A 21,622-nucleotide genomic window follows, 5' to 3' on the forward strand; every position below is an offset into this window, starting at 1 on the left:
TCTTTCAAACTTACTATTTTATAAATACTGTAATGACACTCAATGGATAGTGTTATGGTAGAGTGTGAGTTCTCTTTTGTCTCTTGTCATCTCTTTGGGAAAAATGGGATGATGAAAAAGCAGCTGAAAATCAAAATATGTATCTTTAAAAGGAGGTCTAAACCTGCCTTTTTAAGTGGCTGTCACCTGAGATTCAGAACAATGAAAGGCTAGGCTTCAGCCATGGATCACAGAGTGTGCAATCAAATAAAATGCTATAAAACAGCATGAGATGGTACAGACTAAACCCGGAAGGCTTCCTGGGCACAGTGACTCCAATAAAGTGACTTTGTCTTCCTCAAAACGTGTAGGTGCCAGCTAAACCATTTATTATGTATGAGTTGCTGAGCGAGCGTGTATGTGAAGGTGGGGGGAGAGGACGATGGTGTTACCTGACGGCTGCTAGGCCTGGGGCAGCAGTCTTTGTTGGATCTCCCCTTCGCTCTGCTCGAGGGCCGCGCCTGTAGCGGGCGGAGGCCGGGGTGAGGCGGTCACCGTGTCGATCTCAGCGGCAGAGCGTGGCCCCGCTGCCCGCTCGGACACGGCTGGCGCCCGGCAGTGCTCTGACGTGAGGGTGCGGCAGTGGCCGGGATAGCATCCGGCCCGGCCACCATCCCACAGGCGCTGGCACCGCCCGCGCAGCGTTCGTGCCAAGGCAGCCATAGCGCCGGCGGCTGTTGTGCGGCTGAGGGCGCGGAGGGCTCAAGGTCGATGAGCCGAGCCCGCGCTGCCTCGGGGCCGGGACCAGTGGCTGCGGTGAGAGCGGGAAACGCGGCTCTGGCTGCCCCCCCGCGGCCGGCGCGCAGTGGCGCGGCCCAGAGCGGGGCGGGTCGGGCCGGAGCGCACCATGCCGGGAGGCCGGGGGGGCACCGCGCGTGCGCAGCTCCCTGGGCCGTGGCGGGGTGGCCGAGGCAGGAGGCGCCGCGGTCGGAGCGCGGGAGGTGCGGGCCGGATCCCCTCGCGGCCGGCCGGATCCCCTGGCGGCCGGCCGGGGGCCCCGCGCAGCCGGGGCAGGGTCTTGTTTACCCGACACGTGCCACTGGAGCTCGGGGTGACTCCGCCGACCTTCCGAGCGCGTCCGGGCCGCGCTGCCGGCGCGATGGGTTGGGTGGGGCACGGCTGCGGGAAAGAGCAATAGGGAAGGGACTGCCAGCCGTGTCGAGAATTGCTGCAGCCCTTCCTGCGGGCCCGTGCTGCTGGTTTGTGGATTGTGAGAAAAAATACGTAATTGCCAGAGATGATGCTGTGGTGCTGAACATCTCTCTGGTGACGAATGCTCCCGCTGCTCCTAGCTCCCTCAGTCGATTTATTGATACTGAAACCTCTTGTTCCTAGGTTTGCTTTTCTGCAGTGAGCTCCTGAAAGTCTCCTGACAGTGAGATCAAGGTGCCTTTTTCAGCTCATCTTTCCCTATGTTTTCTCTGACTCTTCGGTTTCTCGTAGTTGAAGAAAATATGTTTATTTTCTTTCTGCAGCTATGTTATTGATACTCCTTCATTTGTTTAATCATTTTAAAGAGAGTGGTAGTAAAACTGAGCATCCTGAAGCTAAAGTAGGTAGTATTCAATGATCTTGTCTTTAACTAAATCGGTGCCATACACCGTCTGAAGAAAACAAGTATTTTGCCCTTACATATGCACCTTTGTGTCTGTGTGTATATGTACATACCTCTGCGTATGTGTGCATCGATTTATACGTACTTACACGTCCACAGACATACAAACATATGTATGTCTATGTTTCTATGTAAAAAAAAAGTGTGAGTATATATGGTTTTGTTCGCAGATGCCTCAGCGCTGAAATTATTTTTCAGAATGAAGCACTTATCTAAAACAGCAGACTATTATATAAGTTAACTCAATATAAATAGTATTACTGGGGGTTTTTTTCATTATAAACAGCTTATAAGAGCTGTAGGCACTTCATTTTGGCTCTGTGCATTTATTCTCAGGAAACTTGTTTGTGATCTGCAGCATGGGGAGTAACTGGTTGGAATGTACCTCTCTGGGGATTTCCTGGACCTCAGCAGTGTAAATTACTTGTTTCATACAATTTAAACTGGTTCTAGCAGTTTTACGTCCTGGGAAAATGTGTGTGAAGTTCACATTGCCTTTTGTTGTTCTGTGTAGCAGCAAATGCAATTTCTGGAGAGGTTCCAGTGCTGATCACCCAATTAATAATCACATTTTGACTCAAATGTTTTAGTCAGGCTGGTCAAACTTTGGATTGGCAGCACAAGTATGTGGTATTAATAGCGCTGATGTTTTGCCATCGCTACTGTTACTCTCTGTGAAAGTAATCAGAAGGGAGCTCTTGGACAAATTCAAACAAAAAGGAAGAGGATGCAAGTAAGGACAGGTACCCTGGGAGGACTACAGAGAGATCTTTCAGGCAGTCAGGGATTGGGTTGGGAAGGCTAAAGTCCTGATGGAATTAAATCCAGCCAGGGATGTCAGGGACAGCAAGAAAAGCTTTAGTAGGTATGCTGGTAATAAAAGGAAGATTAGGAGAAATGTGGGCCCCCTCTGGAAGGAAACAGGAAACCTGGTTACCCAAGATGTGGAGAAGGCTGAGGTACTCAATGACTTTTTTGTCTCGGTCTTCACTGGAAAGTGCTCCAGCCACAAAAAGGCTGGAGAGGGTCTTTTTATAAGGGCATGCAGTGATAGGGGGGATGGATTTAAACTGAGAGTAGGTTTAGATTAGAGATTAGGAAGAAATTCTGGGCTGTGAGGGTAGTGAAGCCCTGGCACAGGGTGCCCAGAGAAGGTGTGGCTGCCCCATCCCTGGAAGCATTCCAGGCCAGGCTGGATGGGTCTTGGAGCAACCTGGGATAGTGGAAGGTGTCCCTGCCTATGGCAGGGGGTGAAACTGCATAGGCTTTAAGGTCCCTTTCAACCCAAATTAGTCTTTAATTTTATGATTCTCTGCTTAAACAATGCTAGGTGAAAATTTTACTTTGCAAATGAGTTTTCTTTCTTTTTTTTTCCTTCGGTATTTGTCTTGCTAAGGTAGTATGTTTCATTTACGAAACAGGAAAATTAAGTCTGTTAAACTCTTTTTCAGATTTTTATTTTTTCAAATGGCAACATTAATTCACACTTTATCAGATCATAGTGATGATGTCAATTGCTGTGCCTTCTCATCATCGTGCTTGGCTACGTGTTCCTTGGACAAAACAATTCGCGTTTATTCTTTGAGCAACTTTGCTGAGCTCCCGTACTCGCCTTTGGAAGGTCACACGTACGCCGTGCACTGCTGCTGCTTCTCGCCGTCGGGGCTGGTGCTGGCCTCGTGCTCCACGGACGGCACCTCGGCGCTGTGGGACACCCGCGACGGCCGCCGGCTGGCCGTGCTCCAGCAGCCCGGGGCCAGCCCCGTCAGGGTCTGCCGCTTCTCTCCGCAGGCCGCCTACCTGTTGGCAGGGGCAGCGGATGGCAGCGCCGTGCTTTGGAACGTGCAGTCCATGAAACTGTACCGGTGAGTGCCAAATATTTTTTGACAAATACTTGGTTTTGAGGTGAATATAGTTCAAGCAGTATGCTGTACTGTATACAAGATATGCAGACTTACATCTCTGATGGATATCACAAGAAAACAGGGATAGGGTTTAGATGACCAACAGATTATCAATAAGAGAGGGAGAAGTGCTGAGTAGCTTTTTGGTTTTTTAAGTTAAACAATGAGAACTCAAGAAGCTTTAATTTTTACAAGGTTATCATACATCTAAGTCCTGATATTTTTTAAAGTTAATTTCATTGATTTAAACGTGAGATCAGGATGCATTGCACGCTGTATGCACCTGGTTTCTAAACAGTGGGTCAGCAAACTGTGGTGCATAATAGACAGTGGAGCCTGACTGTACTGTGTGCTTTACATTGCATTACACATAGTAGTATAAATTAAATGTTTAATTACTAGGCGTTCGGTGTTCAGGAAGGTCTTAGAAGCTTGCTGGTAATCCAGCAACCAGAGTTTGGAAACTATGGACGTGTCCTGAAACTGTACATTTTAAGACATAAAGTGACAAAAGAAGTATTGGTGCTAAATAAGTTAAGCATGACAGTCAACATTTCACATAGGTTTCCAAGAAACATTTGAAACAAAGCAGATGAGCATATTTATTGGTGTTGCGTAGTTACAGGCATGGACCTTAGCGCCATCTTCAGAGTCCTCCTCTACATCTCTGTCTTTCAGTGAATTATTTAGGCCAGTTGTGGTAATCTGTACTTGGACAAGACATTATTTAGGTTTTAGGGCAACTAAATTAATCTCTAAAGTTAGAAGAGTAGTTAAGAATTTGAGCAAACTGATGTTTCACTCAGGATTGAGGGAGCAGCTCTTTCTGAAAGACAGAATTGTTTGATGTTGGTAGTCCCCTGTCAAGCATGTCCCTCTTTGCCTTCCACAGCAGTGATTTATGTGGGAAACTGTACAGTTTTTCAAAATGATTGATTATAGTTACTTGAAATTGTGTAAATCTGGAAATTTGTCCATCAGTTGTCCAAGATTTTTGCCACCATGTTTTTTGTAGTACATAAAGAAACACTGTAATGGTTTCTGATAGTAAAGAGGTACTAATAACCTATTTTTTCCTCATTTTATCTTTCAGAAAAATTGGGAAATTCAGTCATTATTCCAAAATCTGAGGTTTTATTTGTTTTGAGACATTACTAGTGAAGAGATCTTTTTTTTTATTCAGAATGCTTGTTGCTGAGGGAAAAACCCAAAAATATGAAACCAACATTTCTTACAATTGTTTGCTCTTAATACTGCATGTTTTAGACCTACATCCTAATTTTCTTCTAGTTGAATGGTGAACGTATAATGACTACTTAGAAATTATATTGGTATTACAAGCAGAAATTATTCTGCTTTGGTGTTTTCATTGTAGAGAAATAAGAAAAAACTTGAACATTATGAACCTATCCCCTTCAACTATTAAAAGTTCATTTCAGAGTGTTAACAGGTCAGCAGTAGTCAACTTAACTTTGTATCTATTTTGGGATGTGCATGTATGTATGTATTTTCAGCTGATGAATAATTTTATTAATATTTGTAATTGCAGGTAGAAAATGCACACGTCCTGTTTTTAATAGTTGAAATCAGTATAACATAGAAATCATCAAAGTACTTAAAAATTATGTCAGAGGAAGTTAGTTAACCACCTAATGTCAATCTGTGTCCTCTGTTTCTTTTGAAACAGTTGATTGTGTTGATGCTGAAAATGAGAAAACGTTTAACTACACTGTTTTGTCACTTGACTAAGTGTATTGTTGGTAATTATAATAAAATTACGTAAAATTTGCTCCTTATCTACTCGGCTGTTGTAATTGACAGTTCAGATTGTGAAGGAAGGTGGCTATTTCAATAAGTTCTATGGTGGATGTGAACAACAGGAAAGCGACTTAGGCGTATTTCTTACTGGACTCTATTTCCTGTTCAGTAGTAAGTTACAAAACTGGTATCGGCCTGCAAATTTTAAATGCATGCACAATGCTATTTATTTTACTATTACAATGCTATTTTGCTTTCAGAGCAGCTGAAAGCAAATCTGCAACTTTTTGTGCGAAAGAAGGAAATTTGTAAAAGCTACACTGAAGAAAAAGGATTGTACATATAAAAATGGGAAGCACTGTAGTGGATTTGGTAGTATTCTTAATAAAAGAATTAAGTGAGACAATGCTTTTTAGAAGGTAATGGGTCTGATTAGTGTGACACTGAGGAAAATTTAATTGACTTGTCTTCTGTGACATCAAGTTTGACACCTCTGGCAGTGAATAAAATTTCTGTCAGTAAAAGAGCATTAGCAGCTGTTCTACAAAGTATGATGACAGAGTAAATAGTTCTGACATTTCTTGTCATGTGATTGTTTCTCGTGGCTGTGATTTTCTCCTCGCACTTAAGCTATGCATGCTTGGCTGGATCTGGTGTCCACTAAAAGGAGTGAGACTCTTTCGATTAACTTTAGGTTGTCAGATAATGTAAAGGATGTCAGGTTGACCCCACTTCCTTCCTGAGGGTTGACCACACTTCCATATCTGCTAGAAATTTTCTTTGAAGATCAGTTTTACAAAGTGCTTTGACTGACTTAATTAAAATGCATAATTTCTTTTCCACATTGCTTTCTCTTGTGTACAAGTGGTGCCAAATTAATCCTACTTCATAAATCACAAAGTATTCTACTCAGCTACAGCTTATCATATGGGCTAGTAGGTGTTCTCTTTTGTCTCTAAAACCAGAATTGTCCGTATTTTTTCCCCTTGTTTGTGTACATGTAAATCTGTGTTATAGTTGTATATGTATCTTTGACTTTTAAGATGTATCCTGCCATAGGATTTTAACAGTGCATTGTGCCTTTTAAGTGTTAAATCCATGCAAATTGTCTTTAGTTAGAAAATTATTTTATCACTCAGTTAAAATTATTGACTTGGGCCTCCATCTCATGTTTTTCCTCCTGCTGTGAAAGAGCCGGTCTGGTCCCTGTTGCAGAGCTTATTTTGCTCTCTTTTCATAGTTGGTTTGAGTTTCTCTTTCCTCTGTTAGCTAGTTCCAAAGTGCAAACCTTAGAAGAGTTTGACTTTTTTAAGTATCAGACTGCATTTGAGAGTTCACTTTGTAGAAATTTACCTACTCTAAATTCAAATCCTGTGTACTCTTGCTTTTCAGATCTGGGAAAGTTAAAGGTGGTTCTTTGATGGCTTGTGCATTTTCTCCCAATGGAAACTTCTTTGTCACTGGATCATCAAGTGGTGATTTAACCATTTGGGATGATAAAATGAGATGCCTGTATAATGAAAAAGCACACGATCTTGGCGTTACCTGCTGTGATATTTCTTCACATCCAGTATCTGGTTAGTTATTCAACTCATCAGAGGAGGAACATTTAAAAAAAGAGATATTTATTTCTCCCTAGGTCTTGTTTTCATATTATTTTTGTCATTGGTGCTCAAAATACAAATGACCTTGTGAAGAGCTGATGTTTTTGAATATTCTGAATATTCTTAAGTAAAGGTTGTGGTCAGGTTGGTGGCAAGGAATGTACTAGGTCAACAAACAAGGTGATAACTTTGAGTACGTAATTACCCCCATGGCAGACAAGGGTGTTAGGAGATGCAGTGTTTGATTACCATTCCCACTTGACTCTTTCATACTTTGGTTTCCAAGGAGCAGGACTGGATTAAAACAATGTAGAGAGCTGTAAACCTAATAAGCTAAATGCTTGAACTGTGGCATATTTTCCTGCACCTGACTTTGTCATTTAGAGGAATTTGGGGGAGTAATGAGCCCAAAATCTCCTGCATTCCACTAAGATGTTCAAAAATCTTGGAGCTGTTTTAGCATTTGATCCCATAGTCATTTGCTTCTAATGGAGGTTAGGAAATTGGGAAGAAACCTCCTTGTCAGCTTTCGGAAGTAATGAAGCAACTTCACTCTACAACCTTGTGTGTATACTTAGGTGCTTTCCAGATCTTCATAGACATATTTAGGCTGTTGTATTCAGAATACACAAGCTGCCCTTTCAAAGGCCCCAAAAGTTATAATCGAGCAGCCACTTGCATCCTTCAAGTGCTAAACCTGGCAATAAGTACTACTGTCTGTGTACCACCCTGTCTAAGGAGGTGATGCAGAGTGGAAGAAAACAGGAGAGAAGCAGTGGAAGAGAAAGCAGGAGGAACCTGAGGAAGAAGGATATGAACATACACTTCAGAACAGAGAATTAGTGATTGACAATACCAAATCAAACAAATATGTGCCCTCTGAAAAGTCTAGGATCTTACTTGGTGAAAATACTACACAAAAAAACTCCGTCGTGAAATAAAAGGGCAAAAAATATGTTGCAGCTGAAAGAGATCAGAGTGTAATTTCCACCACTCAATTTCATACTGAGATTATTCTCTTGGTTTAAAACCTACAGCCTTCTGCCAATATAAACAGGCAACAAAGCAGGTATTTCCTGCACTGTGGATTTGTTCTTGCTGATTTCTGATAGTTCTTGATTTTTTAATCTATATATTATTGAAAATCAACATATTTCCTTTTGTGTGTTACTGTTTAATCATCAATGGTTGAACCTTCCAGGATTTTTGGCAGATTTAACACATTAGGAAATGCATACAAATAGTGCTTATCTCGTACAATTAGAGATAGTTTTAAATTGAGGCTCTCTTTACCTGCTTAATTCAGAGCAAGTTTTGATCCAGAGTGTCTGATAGGTTCTTTGTGCTTTAGGCTGTAACAGGTAGTTCTTCTGCCTTTGAAGTGAATTTAGGCACAGTTGCTTAGGAGCTCATGGGATCTAGAGCAGTTGTGGTGGAGTTTGGTGGAGTTTACCATCTTAAACAATACAGGTCAGGTAAGGAATAGAGGCCCTGAACTTTAGGAAGGCAGACTTCCAGCTCTTCAGGGAGGCTAACAGTGGGATCCCCTGGGAGACTTTCCTCAGGGACAAGGGAATGGAACAGAGTTGGCAGATTTTTAGGAAAGTCTTCTACTGAGTGCAAGAGTCAGTAGTCCCCAGGAGCCAGAAACTAGGCAAGGAGGGCAAGAGACTTGCATGCCTGAGTCAAGAACTGCTGGTCAAACTAAAAGGCAAGAAGTAAGTGCACAGGCAGTGGGAGCAAAGATGTGTAACCTGGGAAAAGTATAGAGATGAATTACGATTGTGTAGAGAGGGGATGAGGAAGGCTGAGGTTAAGCTGGAACTGAACCTGGCAAATGGTGCAATGTTCACAGCCTCTCACCCACCAGCACCCCCAAATCCTTCTTGGCAGGGCTGCTCTCCCCCGGTTCACCCCCAGCCTGGATTGTTACTGAGGCTCGCCCCAGTCCGGCTGCCGCACCAGCACCTGAGGTTTGAGCTTGTCCAGGTTCCTCCGGGGTCCTCCCAGATCCTGGTCCTTCTTGTGTCACCCGCATCACTCCGCTTGATGTCGTCTGCACATTTTCTGAGGCTGTGCTTGCTTCCTTCTTGCTGCCTATTAAATATCTTAATGAAGATATTAAAATAGCACTGTTCCCAGTACAGAACCCTGAGTGACACCACTGGTCCGTTGGGACTCTGAGACATTCACCACTACCCTGAGGTTGGAACCATCAACCACTTTCTTTTGCATCTAACAGTCCAGTCGTGCAACGTGATTCAGAAATGTTCATAGCCACTGAATCCAGAAGGGAAAGCTATAAAACTATTGTTGTATTTCACACTTAATGCAGTATTTACTGGGTGTTTGGCTGGACTGCAGTCATGAAATGTCAGTTTATAAAAGTGAAAAGTTGAATGTGTAAAAGTATGAAAATTCCTTGTCAGATACTCTCAAATTCTGTACACGTGTATGTGGTTAATTTTGAGAATTGCAGAACTGTAGAAAAAAATGATATAACCATATAATTTAGATTTAAAAACTCTAGCGATATAATCAGAGTATTCAGACATTTCCCACCAAGAGAACTTAAAGCAGGAGCACAGCTCTGGTCTTAATCTACTTATTCAGAAAAGAGTATAATGATACCTATTGCTTACGTCCAAACTGTTTTAAAACTTCTGCAATGATTTTTATGCTGATGTAATTTACTGATCTGCTGTTATTTTCAATGTTTCTGACTCCCGTTTATATATTTTAATTTTATCAGATAGTGAAAATGGATTCAAATACTTCCAGATGGCTTCCTGTGGACAAGATAATTATATCAAACTCTGGCTTATTTTGTTTGCAGATTTCTTAGGTTTGTATAGAAATGTTTTTTGAGTATACCAATATCTTAGGTGTTTAGTGACAATTTAAATCAAAAATCAAATTTATACTACTGGATTCACAGCCATACTAACCACAAGTTGAAAGTTTTCTTTTAATTATTCACTGGAGAACAGCTAAGGCATCATTCAGCACTTTGTGATGCTGCTCCATGTGGATTTTATTTAGCAATCTATTTATCAACAAATATTGAAAGTAAAGATTTAACAGAAAATTCTACTGTGGCCTTTCAGCGGGTTGATAGGTTGAAACCTCTTAATCTGCCTGGCCAGGGAGAGGTTTGTTTTCATGTTTCAGGGCCTTGAATAAGAGCTGGAGAAAAGAATGTTGGCTCCTGCAAAAACTACAACGTAGAGACTAAGTAAATTGCCAAAAATATCTTCAGTGGGTACTTTTTTGTAATCTCCTTTCTAAAAAAGTAAGTGTTAATATTGTGTGTCCAAATACACATTTAATTATCTAAAACCTTGTGAGACATGCTAAGACTACAAAGTGGTAAAGTTTGAGATATTAAAAGGGGAAGTTGTCTCTGTCATCTTTTTTATCCCCTTTTTTGTAAACAGTATGTCACAGAGTCACGTCTTTGGTGGAGCTTTGGGCTTCTTAGAGCAGCTTATGTTATACCTTGTCAAATATAGCCATATGTAATAATTTGCTTTTTGTATTTTTAGGTGTTCAGTTAAAATATAAATGCACACTGAATGGGCACTCTGCCCCAGTTCTGGCTTGTGCATTTTCGTGTGACGGACAGATGATTGTCTCGGGGTAAGCAGCACCTCTTTGAAATGTCAGGCTGTCCTGTTCACGCTTCAATATTGTAAAACAGAAAGTTCAAAAGAGTTAAAGATTTATAAATATTTATTATCAATAACTAAGGAATAGTTCTGTGACCTCTAGAGCTGTTGAAGTGTCTTTACAATCAGTCTGTGTCTTGTAGGTGGTTGAGTTTGAAATCTTGGGTTGTAGAAAAAGTTAATGAAACACTTTCCTTTTCCTTCTCTGCATCACTTTCATGTCAATGTATTTTTTTAAGGTCTGTGGACAAGTGCGTCATAATCCATGAAACTGTAAGTATACCATAATACAGGATCATTTGTTGGGGTTGTCTTTAAATATAAGCACTGCTTCTGCAGTGTTGTATCAATGAAAGAATACTAAAGAATACAAATGATACTAAGCCAAAATACTTCCTGTTCATTTGGGGAAAGGAGGGGAAGGAGTCTAAAGAAAAATATCTCCTGAGAATTGATCAGTCTTTCTGACTTTCTATTTACATTGTGAGGATTTGTCAGTTGATTTCTCTGCAGCAGGGTGTTACTCAATTAATTCCATACTTATGAGTATTACAAGATTCATTCTGAAGCGGAACTATTTTTTTCTTATCCTAACTTTAGCTTAGCTTCCTAAGCAAGGAAGACTGTAACTTTTGACATAAAATCAGGAATGGATAGAACATAGAAATTCTGTAATTAGTTATATGTAAAGTGCAAATAGAGGTATAATAAAGAATTCAAGAAAATTTTTATATTAGGTACCATGTCTTTAAAACCTATTGTTTAAGCATTTTCTATAATGTTATCTCCTTTATGATTCACCTGCAAGTGGTATATATACCTTTAGTACTTCATAGTATTAAAAATAATAATTTTCCTGAAAATGAAAGATGAACAAATGTTACACTTCTTCGGCTTGCTCTGCACATACTTGTTGTATTGATACAATTTTTAAATTAGTATTAAAGTTTTTCACCAAAATCACTAATACAATACCTGCAAAGTTTTTGGCCCAGTTATTTTAGTAGTATGAAGTTTAGACAGGTAGGTAAGATGTCCTCTAGAGTTCAGGAGCCTCAGAAAATTGGAAGATGAAGGAAACCATGGCCTAAATATTTCTTAATACTGTTCATCAGCTTTTGTGGCCTTAGGTTTTTATCAAATGGGACAATAATTGTTCTAGTTCTGAAATTCTCCTTTGGATATACTCAAAACCTGCCTTGACACCTGCTCTAGGTGATGCTAATTTTGTGGGGTGGTTGGACTATATGATCTCCAGAGGTCCCCAACCGTGCTGTGATTCTGTGGGGAAAAGTAGAGACAATAAACCTTTGTGGGAGGGAGAGAGATTTCAACCTATATTAGGGAACTTTAATCATGTTAGATAGTTCAAAATATTGGCGTGCTGACTGATCAACTAGTGATTCAGAATAATTTTGCTTATGATCTTTCCAACCTGTCTGTACCTGTCCAGGAAATGCTATTTTTCATAGGAGGGAACATCTTTCCATAATAAGTTAAAACTGCCAAAATTCAGGAATTTTGTTTTTTAGTTAGTGTTTAGTGGTCAAATAGAGAATAGGCCAAATTGGTGTGGTTAATTATTGGTCCAATTGAAGGCTTGTGGGTTGACCCTTTTGGTCATTTCTAATACAAGATTTGTAGAAGAAATGTCTTTACCTACACTACCAACCAGCCTGTATAGATTTAATGCAGTCAGTGTTTCCAGCACTCTTCTCCCTGTATGTTCCATGCTGGCTGATTGTGCAGGGGAACAGTGCTCCAGGGAATTGAATAGGGGCTTAAAGCAGGAAATTCAAGTTGTGATTCTGACTCTGTTGCTGATCAGCTTTGTCAAGGTTGTGTAACTTCTTTGAAGGTACCTTCTGTCACCTTTCAAGAAGCAATATTCCCTGTTTTGAAAGGAAGCAAACAAGTGAAGAAACACTTATTTTATTCTTTAAGATTTAAAATCACAAAAACTCTTTTACAGAGTACTGGCAATACCCTTCATACTTTGTCTCAGCATACAAGGTAAGAAACCAGCATGATGATTCTGTTTCATAAATAAAATAAATCCTTTTCTAATGAATTTTCAGACCTTTTTTTTATTTGTAGATATGTTACAACTTGTGCTTTTGCACCACGTAGTCCCTTACTTGCCACAGGCTCAATGGATAAAACTGTGCACATATGGCAGCTTGACCTTAAGCAACCCTGTGCAGGTCAGTGTGTGAGAAGTATTTGAAATCTGTTCTTTTAAATTCAAAACACCTTCTGAAGATGCAAAAATCCCTCATTCTTACCTGCACTTAATGTGTAACATCAGGATTGTGTGCATGCTTTTTATATATCTTCTAATTAACCTGATTAATGCCCAGAAGAGGTATTCTCTTTTTGTTATTTTGTAAAGAAAAAAATACTAGATGTATCTTAATTTTATTAATTTGGTCTATCTGTTTTTCTTATATTTGCAATTGCTTATTCTTTGGACAGCATTTAAGAGATGAATGTTATTGCCAGTGTTGAAACACTTCTTGGACACCTGTAATTTGTGATGAGTTGAAAATATGCTAATTGCAAGTGTAATTGTCAATTAGAAATGCACCTTAGCAGTTGCTGTAGGTGAAAAACTAATTGTACAAATGACAATAGTGCCATTAATATAGGTTAACTAATGGTACAAATTACACCAGCACTTAAAGTTTGTGGAACAAAGGTACATTTTGTCTTTTTTTCAAAGCACAGTAGTAAGTTTGGATTTTGGTGTGCCTTCTAAGGATGTGCAAGGTGATTCCAGTGTCTGCTAGCACTTTTCTGGTTGTTTGTTCAATTAAAATTTGACAGAAGTGTAGGCGTCTAAGAGATTAAATTCCTCTAAACTTTGAAAATCGATAGGTAAAAGGTAAACCCAAATTACTGCCCTCCCTCACAAAGGAATCTCTAAGAAGCATTTATTTTCTTAGCTGAAGAATGTATAGTACTGAGAACTCTTAAAAACAGGATCTCTTCATGACATTGTTTCTTTGAACTGAGAATTTCATTGTTGTTTACTTTTGGGGGGTTGTGGTGAGGTTTTTCTGTGGGGGAGTGAGGATGGTGTCGTTTGTTTTTAATTTGAGTTTTTTGTTTTTAATTTGAGTTTTTTGTTTTGTTTTGTTTTTTAACTCTTTTTCATTTTCAAAGGAGGTATTGTTGAAAATGAATCAAAGGTGGCTATTGAGGACTGGTCAGAGGATGATGTTTCAGCCTGGCTCTGTTCACAGGATTTAGCAGACTTCGTTGGGCTTTTCAAAATGAATAATATTGATGGCAAGGAACTACTGAATCTTACTAAGGAAAGTCTTGCTAATGAATTAAAAATTGGTAAGAGTATTGAAATCCAAATAGTTTTTAATCTCTAGAGTACTTTGAAATGTTGGAATGAAAGCAGGTTAGGAGTTCCATGCAATGATTTTTTTCCCCCTGAAATGCCTTTTTAATTTCATTTCCAAGGCTCTTAAACACCCCCTTAATTTACATTGTCCACAGTATTCCTTTTTTTTTTTTTTTGGGGGGTGTGTGTGTGTTTGCTCATACCTGGAGACATACAGTGCACTTCTATTAATGATACTGTTAAACGGTCTTACCTGATTTTGTTTCTATTTTCCTTGTTCGATCTTGTATTATTAAGCTGTGGAAAAGGAATTTCAGCTTTTCTCTATAATTCATGTTTCTCACTTTGGTAAATAGGGTGGTCTATAGTTTTTCCTATCAGTCTGGAGAAGTGCAGTGTTTAGAATTGCAGGTGGTCACCAACCTTGAATCGAACAGTGAAATTCCTGTGTGAATTTGATGATGACTTTTGGTAAGGACCAAGCAAAGCTTGCCTGGCTCAGACAATTTCTAATGCATCAGGTTCATACACTGTCCTATTGCTTTATTGCAAAACTGTGATTACATTTTAGAAGGAATCAAAAGAAAGCATCATATTAGTAATGATTCCACAGTGTTCATTTTGAAATAAGACGTTTAAAGATAGTGAACTGCACTGGAACTTTCGAAATACAAGTTCTCTATTAATTTTGATGGCCAGATTTAGGTGTAAATTAGATGCTAATACATTTGTTAAAGTGAGGTCAAGTATGACAAAAGCCTGAATGAGGTAAGAAACCTATTAAAAAGTACAGTTGGATATTTTTTGTTGTAGGAAGACTGCTCGCTTCCTTTGTGTGTGTGTGGAATATATTGGATCATATTATTTCTGTATAACAACTGGCTTTATTGAAATCTAGAAATAACAGAAATGCCGGGCATCTGTCAAGAATTGTCATCCATGAAAGACACTTGGCTTCCTCAGTTTATGCAAACATTTTCCTTAGCATTGAAGTAGCATAAAAGTTTGTTGCAGTGATTGCCAGCTGAGGCTAATCAGATAATGCTGACTAGAAAGTTCTGTGAATGTAGTGTGACGCTACAAAGAGAGTTCTCTGTGGGGAGAAGGTATAGAAAGGTATAAAAATTATGGCCTCATATATCTGACTTGAAAAATTGCTCTTTATCTGCCATAGCTCAAGCATTTACAAAGTAGGAAAATACTATTTGCTTAAAATGAACAACATTTTCTGTGTTACTCAAATTCCTGTTTAACTAAATTTTAGGTGTCTACCACCATACAAATGCTTGAATGAGCATGTCCTTTCTCTCCTTGATAACCTGTTGTCTTTCCTCTGAGACTGTGATATAAGATCTTGCTAAAGACCTCTGGAAGTTTTTCACAGTCTTTGCAGTTTGGAGGGCATCAGCGTTCTTTACAAACCACAGGCTCAGGCACCTTTCAGTTGTGCTTTTGTAAGCCCCAGACAGCGCTGCTGTACAGCAGGTGTGGTGTGTCACAGGTGGGTATGACTAGGCACGCTGAATGCCAGTGTGAAGGTGAAGGGAAATCCTGTCTGTTGGAGGTGCTGGCAGCACCAGTGCACAGCTGAACCTTCCCTCTGGCACTGCTTTGTCCCGTGCCAAGGGCAGCCCTGCAGTGTCCCATGGCAGGGTGTGGCTGCAGGGCAGCTCTGCACTTGCACTGTGTAGGTCATTGCATGGCCACCAGGCCACTGCTCTGCCGTGGCTCTGCTGCACTTGCACTGGTTTTACTGACTGTTCTCAATCCCACCCGAAGTTCCTGTTGCACAGCAGGAGAACCTGTGGCAGAGCTGACTAGAGTGGGAGCCAGGCCTGGCTGAAGGCTTCTGGTTTAGGGGGAGGTGAGATGGAGCTGTCTCCTGTAACATAGGTGCTGACTATTCCAACACCTGACCTCTTTGCCTTACCTGTCTGTGCTGTCCACTTCACGTACAAATAATTTTTCAGAGTCTCTAGGCCTACGCAGTAAAGTTCTCCAGAAAATTGAAGAACTGAGGATGACAAAGATCTCTGTTTCTGTTCCTGATGAGTTCCTATGTCCTATAACAAGAGAGCTTATGAAAGATCCTGTCATTGCCACAGGTATGTCTTTACATGACATGGATTAAAACTAATTACTTGAGGGTAAAGATAGGCCCATTTTTGTGTTCCCACACCTATTTTAACAGTAGACATAGAAAGATAAACAATTCTAAATAGCTATTGCAACAAACCAGAATTGTGATAAACATTTAATTTGCTCAATTATAGCTCTGACATGGAGAAAAATACTGTATCAAGCAACTTCTCCCTTTTCTTAATGTGCCTTCCTTTATGTGCCTTTGTAAATATAATTACAAGACTAATTACAGTGTTGACTCAGTAGATGCAAAACGGAATTGTGCATTCAGTGGGGCAAAAAGGAAACAAACAAATCAAACCAGCCCCCCTTCCCCCCCCTCAAAAAAAAACAACAAACAAAAAACTCCAGGCTCATTTCTATGCTTAGCTCACCATTTATAGGGCACTTAGAATGAGACTCCTTTAAATGTAGCAGCCATTGGAACTGTGATATGTCAGCAGCATAAGATGTTACGTAGTTAAAACATTTTATGAAGAACTATTGTTTTGTAGTTCTGTTCTTGGGGGAGAGGGAAGGATGAGCATACAAACATCAGAAGATCAGTATATTTTTTTTTTCGTTGCTCTGTAAATAGTAACTAACTTCATCTAGTTCTGAGGTATTAGGGCAGACTTCTGAGAATTAAAATGGCCAAAATATGAAGACATTTGCTAACTGCTCGAGTGATAGTTGCTTTATTCAAGAAGAAGTAAGGAGACAAGAGGAGGGGCATAGGCCCCGGGCTTGTATTCCACCACAGATATTCCTGGGTGACTGACACTTAGCTGGGGCCTAATTTTTGTTCTTTAAGGATCAGCTGGTTCAGCTACCAACTGTAGGAGCTGAAGTCCTGAACCTGGGCAGGTGGTGAGGGCTCTGCACAGGCACAGCTCAGGGCTGGGTCAGCCAGGTGGACAAGCCCCCTGTTCAGCAAAGCAGAACGCTTTAGCTGTGTTAGGCAATTGATGGTAATGAGCTTTTACTTCACATTATGGATCATTTAAACTGAAAAGAAAGTCTTATTTAACTTGTGCATAATATATTTTGGTGCTTTGCAGGCAGAGATAGATACATGAAACTAGCCAGAACTATTTATATCCACAGGAAAGATACAGTGTACTTATTCTAGAGCTCATTTTTCCTGTTTGGATGTATTTCCTTACTTCCCTTTTACATTTAAACAGCTAACATCTGCACGGTGCCACAGTGCCCAAGCCTCTATAATATGAGCTTTTGTTGATGGTTTCTTTGCAGATGGCTATTCCTATGAAAGGGAAGCAATGGAAAACTGGATCAGCAATAGACGATCTAGTCCCATGACGAATCTTCCTCTCCACTCTCTTATGCTCACACCAAACAGAACACTAAAAATGGCCATTAGTCGCTGGCTAGAGACTCAGCAGAAATAGTTAAATCACTTAATTTTGAAGTTGTTTGTTAAAATTAATTGAAATTTTACGCAGCTGGAGGAATTAATTGTATCAGAAACAAATGGAAAGAAAAACTTGTGTTTCTCTTCTCTCTGTGGCTGGTTGAACCTTCACTGGTGGAAACTCCCAGAACAATTTTAAGTTCCTGGTAGTTCTACTTTGTGGTATTTCTATTTAAGAATCAAGTACTCAAACTCAGTTTTTCAAATAAAATTTTCTTACAATTTTTACTATGTTTAGGAGTTTTGAGTCTTCATTTTGCCAAGTCAGTCTTTCAGAAGGTAAGAAATAGCAAAGTACAGAATCTGAATTTCTTCTTCTAGTCTAACAAACCAAAACGTTCCCCGTTACTGGACATGTAGTTGGAAAAGCTGGGAAAGAGTTTCTCCTGTAACCATCAGGGACTTCATCTCATCCCACCGGTATTATTAATAATCTTTATTTTGTATGGAAAGAGTACAGTAGCTGTGCAAAAATAGAACTACAGGACAAGACTAATATAGGACTTGTACAAAATATCAAAGAAACAGTTAACAATAAATAAGCTAAAGTGTAATGATACAAACTGCAAAAGGATGTGTAGAGCTGGGTACAACTGTTTATAATGTACACAGAACACTGTAATCAAGCATGATGGGAAGAATATAAAGCTGAGCACTCCAACTGAATTGCACTCATAGGAATGTCACTGCGGCAGTTCAGTTTCAGTATGTTCTTGCTAATAAAAATCCTCATTTCCTTAAAAAACCAACGTCTCAACTTCATCCTGTCATGCAGCTGCACATACGCTGTTCCTCAAACTTTCACATTCACTCCATCCCTTTCTTGGGTTACCCATACAAACATTTACTAAGTATTTAGTTGTTGTACCTTTTCACAAATAAACAATAAATCATTTTGCTTAAGATAGCACCCAAAGGTGATTAGATACCCTATATAAAGTGCGATTATTGTTAATAGGCCATAATAGTGTGTTCTTCAGTGCAATAACCAATATGGTCAAAGCCTCCCACTGCACATGCAAATGTCACTCATTTTATTTAATTTCTTCTATTTACTAAAAATAGTTTTATTTACATATCAAAGCATGGCTGCTTATAGTTTACTCATACACAAATTATTTATGCTTCCTAAATGTACATCATGCAACCCAAATTAGATCCCACTAGAAAAGTGATAAAATAATTTGATTTGAAAAAAATGCATGCATGTACAGATCTGAGTATTCTGCAGCAGATTATCGCCCTCAGCGCTGCTGTGAGACATCAGCATGTAAGCATTTGAGAGGCAGGAGTACTATGTGTTAGATGCAAGAGAACCAAAAGCCAAGACTGAAGCCATCTGTGAAAGGAAACGCTTATTTAATGGTAACGTGATGGGAAGGATTTCTCTGCTTGAGCTCCTAGGCCAACCTAATTAAGTCTTTCTACACTAATTTGTTATTCCAGTTACTGTCACTGCCCTGTGATGGTAGGAACAGTTGGAAGTGGTTGTATCCCATTAAAGACTGCTCCCTGGGACCCAGCCATGCCGAGGCAGTCAGTGTTTTTGTAGAGCAGTCAGACCCTGTGATGCTGCGAGCCCAGTCTACCCTGTCAATGTACAGAAAGAACAGTATTTATACATTTGATTCAATGAATGATCGCTTTGGTTTTGCCATGGTGACATGACTGAGGTGGCTGTCCTGAGTGCTGTGGGATGGCAGTTTGGCTACAGCATCAGGGTATAAATGAGAACCTTGGTTGGATGATCTGCTGTCTGTACAGTGGGGAGGGATTTGGCACGTGGGCTCCTCACGTTCTTTTGTTTTTATGCTGCTCTGGCTGCCATCTCCCAGGGCAGCACCTGTAGAGGATCCCTTAGCTGAGTAGTGTTTAACTGAGAACTGCTCCAAGTTGGAGGGCTGAATGCCTGCAGAAGCAACGCTTGTGGATAATCCATCTGGTGCCTGAGAGTGCCAAGTGCGACTAGATTGTGTGTTTTGCTGCTGAAACCTTGCAGTCTTGTCCATGATTCCCATAAACGGGGTATTGCGAGGTCGGTGCTCAGTGCCCTGAGCTTGACTGATGTGGGTGTCCTTGAGTCGAACATCGGGGCCCAGCCCCTTAACACCGCCTGACAAACTGCTGGCTGAAGTGAAGCTGCTTGATGAGCTGGCAAGAATCACACTACTGCATGGAGAGCCAGAAGAGCCACCACTGGGTACAGGGCTTTGCTGCCTTGAGTCACTGAAATTCACTGGAGCAGAAGCTGTTGATATGTCACCAGGTTTAGATTTACTAGCAAAAGAACGAGAAGAGAGAGTCTCATGATGCTGTGGATCTGAACACTGGCTGGACACAAACTTCTCATTGTGCAGTTCAGCAGTGGGATCTGTGGAAATGCTTCCAGATAACAATATGCTTGTCCCATCCAGCTGTTGACTTCCACAGTGCCGGATGGGCAAGGGACTGTGGGGAAGATGCTGCAAAGATGATTGTGGCTTGGTGCTACATTGACTGCTTCCTGGTTTAGATCCAGGCTGGATGGAGTTCAGATGCTGATTTGTTTTTACAATCTGTGCCTGCTTTGTTGGCTGCATAATCAAGCCTGGCTCTCTCAGGTAATTGTTGCTTGTTCTGCTTTGACGGGACGCACACTGAGCTTTCTGAACACCTTCTTGAAGGGTCCTGCTAAATAATGAAGCAGCTGAGGAACATTGAAGCCTTTGTGGAGGAGAAACAGATTCACTGGGATGTGGCAGGTCATCTTCCCTGTCTCGCAGATTAAAATTATCGTTCACACCTGATACAATTCCTTCCTCCTCATTATCAGAATTGCTGGTTTGTTCAAGTAGCTGTGGAGATTGATGCTTCTGTTGCTGTGTTCTCTGGAACTGTTTGCACTCCTCTTCCACCCGAGCCAAGAGACGTTTTATCTCCTGATTGCTGGGGCATATCTGAGTGGCTTCCCGTAAGTCAGAGAGAGCAGCAAGTAGTTTTCTGTTTAGGAAGAAATAAGTAAACAATGAAAACTGGGGCAAATCTGTGTCTCAGCATTGCCTACTACTAATACACCTCCACCCTTTTAGCGAAATGTCCTGATTTGTTGCTTCCTGCTGCAGGGGGTGACAAATTAGAACTGGAAATTCTCCACCTCAGGAAATTCTTAACTAGGGTGGAAGTGCTAGACCCAACCCTGAATGCTTCCCTAAAATATCCTGATACCCCATGCAGGCAGGCAGGAGAACTCTGCTGGGAACACCAGGAACTGACAGTTTGTCTCACAAGCTCTTCCACAGTTACCTCCAGATTAGGGAACCTGCTGAACTCTGCTTCATGACCATTTACTGATGTTTAGAAAAGACATGGTGAATCAAAAAGGCACCTCTTCCTGTACTTCAACTATACCACTATAGTTTGTTATTCTTTCAACCTAAAGAGATAGTTCCTCCTCTCTACCCTTATTTTTGTCTTCAGCTGCTAACAATTCATCATATTCTTTCCTATGAAAGCAGCCAGTAATAAACTGTAAGCTTGGCAATAAATAATGAAGTGCTGGAATTGGGTGGCACACTGCTGGTCACATTCTGCTGAGTCATGTGGAGCAGCAGACCTATTCACTGTTACATTTAAAATAATCCCTCTTCAAATGAATTTGTTACTTTCTGGACTGCCTCATAAGTACTTACAGAGTATTTAGTATCAGTATTTGGATGTGGTTGGCTTTATCTGATAAGAGAGACCTAGTACAGATGTAAAGTGCACTAAAAAATAATTTTTCTTTGCAAATTTGAAATGCAACTAGCAGAAAAGAACAAGTTATTAAAAATGGCAAGTTAAAAAAAAAAATCTCTGCAGTACCTGCTGTTCCTCTTAGCTCTTGCTCTGGCATAATAGGCTTCATAACACTTAGGCTTCAGATCCAAGGCTTTGGTAGCAAACTCTTCAGCCATTCCAAAATCCTAATAAAGGAATCAAACACGCTCATCACACAGCGCCAGTCAAAGCGAGCTGCCAGCTGCGGGTCATGCTCTGGCTCCAGGAGCGCTGCCAGCACACGTGGCCGAGGCTCCTGCCCCAGTCTGCAAGAGCAGGTACTTGCTCAAAGCACACACAGGCACAGCCATGGCACCTGGTTGTGCTG

General features: G+C 40.6%; 2 protein-coding genes across 16 annotated transcripts in view; one reads left to right on the top strand and one right to left on the bottom strand.

Annotated features, from left to right (window-relative positions):
* Nucleotides 1–694: 694 nt before the first annotated feature.
* Nucleotides 695–17,763, top strand: WDSUB1 (WD repeat, sterile alpha motif and U-box domain containing 1). 7 transcript variants are annotated; one of them, XM_084209683.1, is made up of 12 exons: nt 735–795; nt 1,375–1,425; nt 3,106–3,519; nt 6,709–6,893; nt 9,673–9,765; nt 10,466–10,559; nt 10,828–10,861; nt 12,561–12,601; nt 12,686–12,792; nt 13,754–13,933; nt 15,914–16,048; nt 17,322–17,763. In XM_084209683.1, exons 3-12 carry the CDS (start codon nt 3,122–3,124, stop codon nt 17,474–17,476), a joined length of 1,422 nt encoding a protein of 473 aa, XP_084065809.1. In that variant the 5' UTR covers nt 735–795; nt 1,375–1,425; nt 3,106–3,121; the 3' UTR covers nt 17,477–17,763. The 7 variants fall into 7 exon arrangements, with proteins under 7 accessions (XP_084065811.1, XP_084065809.1, XP_084065808.1 ...); XM_084209682.1 differs by lacking the exon at nt 735–795 and adding an exon at nt 925–980; XM_084209684.1 differs by lacking the exon at nt 735–795 and adding an exon at nt 1,018–1,090.
* Nucleotides 17,764–17,888: 125 nt separating this feature from the next.
* The window catches only part of TANC1 (tetratricopeptide repeat, ankyrin repeat and coiled-coil containing 1), a 60,161-nt gene continuing 56,427 nt past the window's right edge, over nt 17,889–21,622 (bottom strand). For all 9 annotated transcript variants that reach the window (XM_084209674.1, XM_084209673.1, XM_084209678.1 and 6 more), the window contains 2 exons: nt 21,340–21,440; nt 17,889–20,478 (listed from right to left, as the gene is read on the bottom strand). In XM_084209674.1, the coding sequence (XP_084065800.1) occupies nt 19,116–20,478; nt 21,340–21,440 (1,464 nt within the window). In that variant the 3' untranslated portion in view covers nt 17,889–19,115. The remainder of the gene's footprint in view (nt 20,479–21,339; nt 21,441–21,622) is intronic.

The sequence above is a fragment of the Fringilla coelebs genome (assembly GCF_963513975.1).
Source record: "Fringilla coelebs genome assembly, chromosome: 7".
Lineage (NCBI taxonomy): Eukaryota > Metazoa > Chordata > Aves > Passeriformes > Fringillidae > Fringilla > Fringilla coelebs.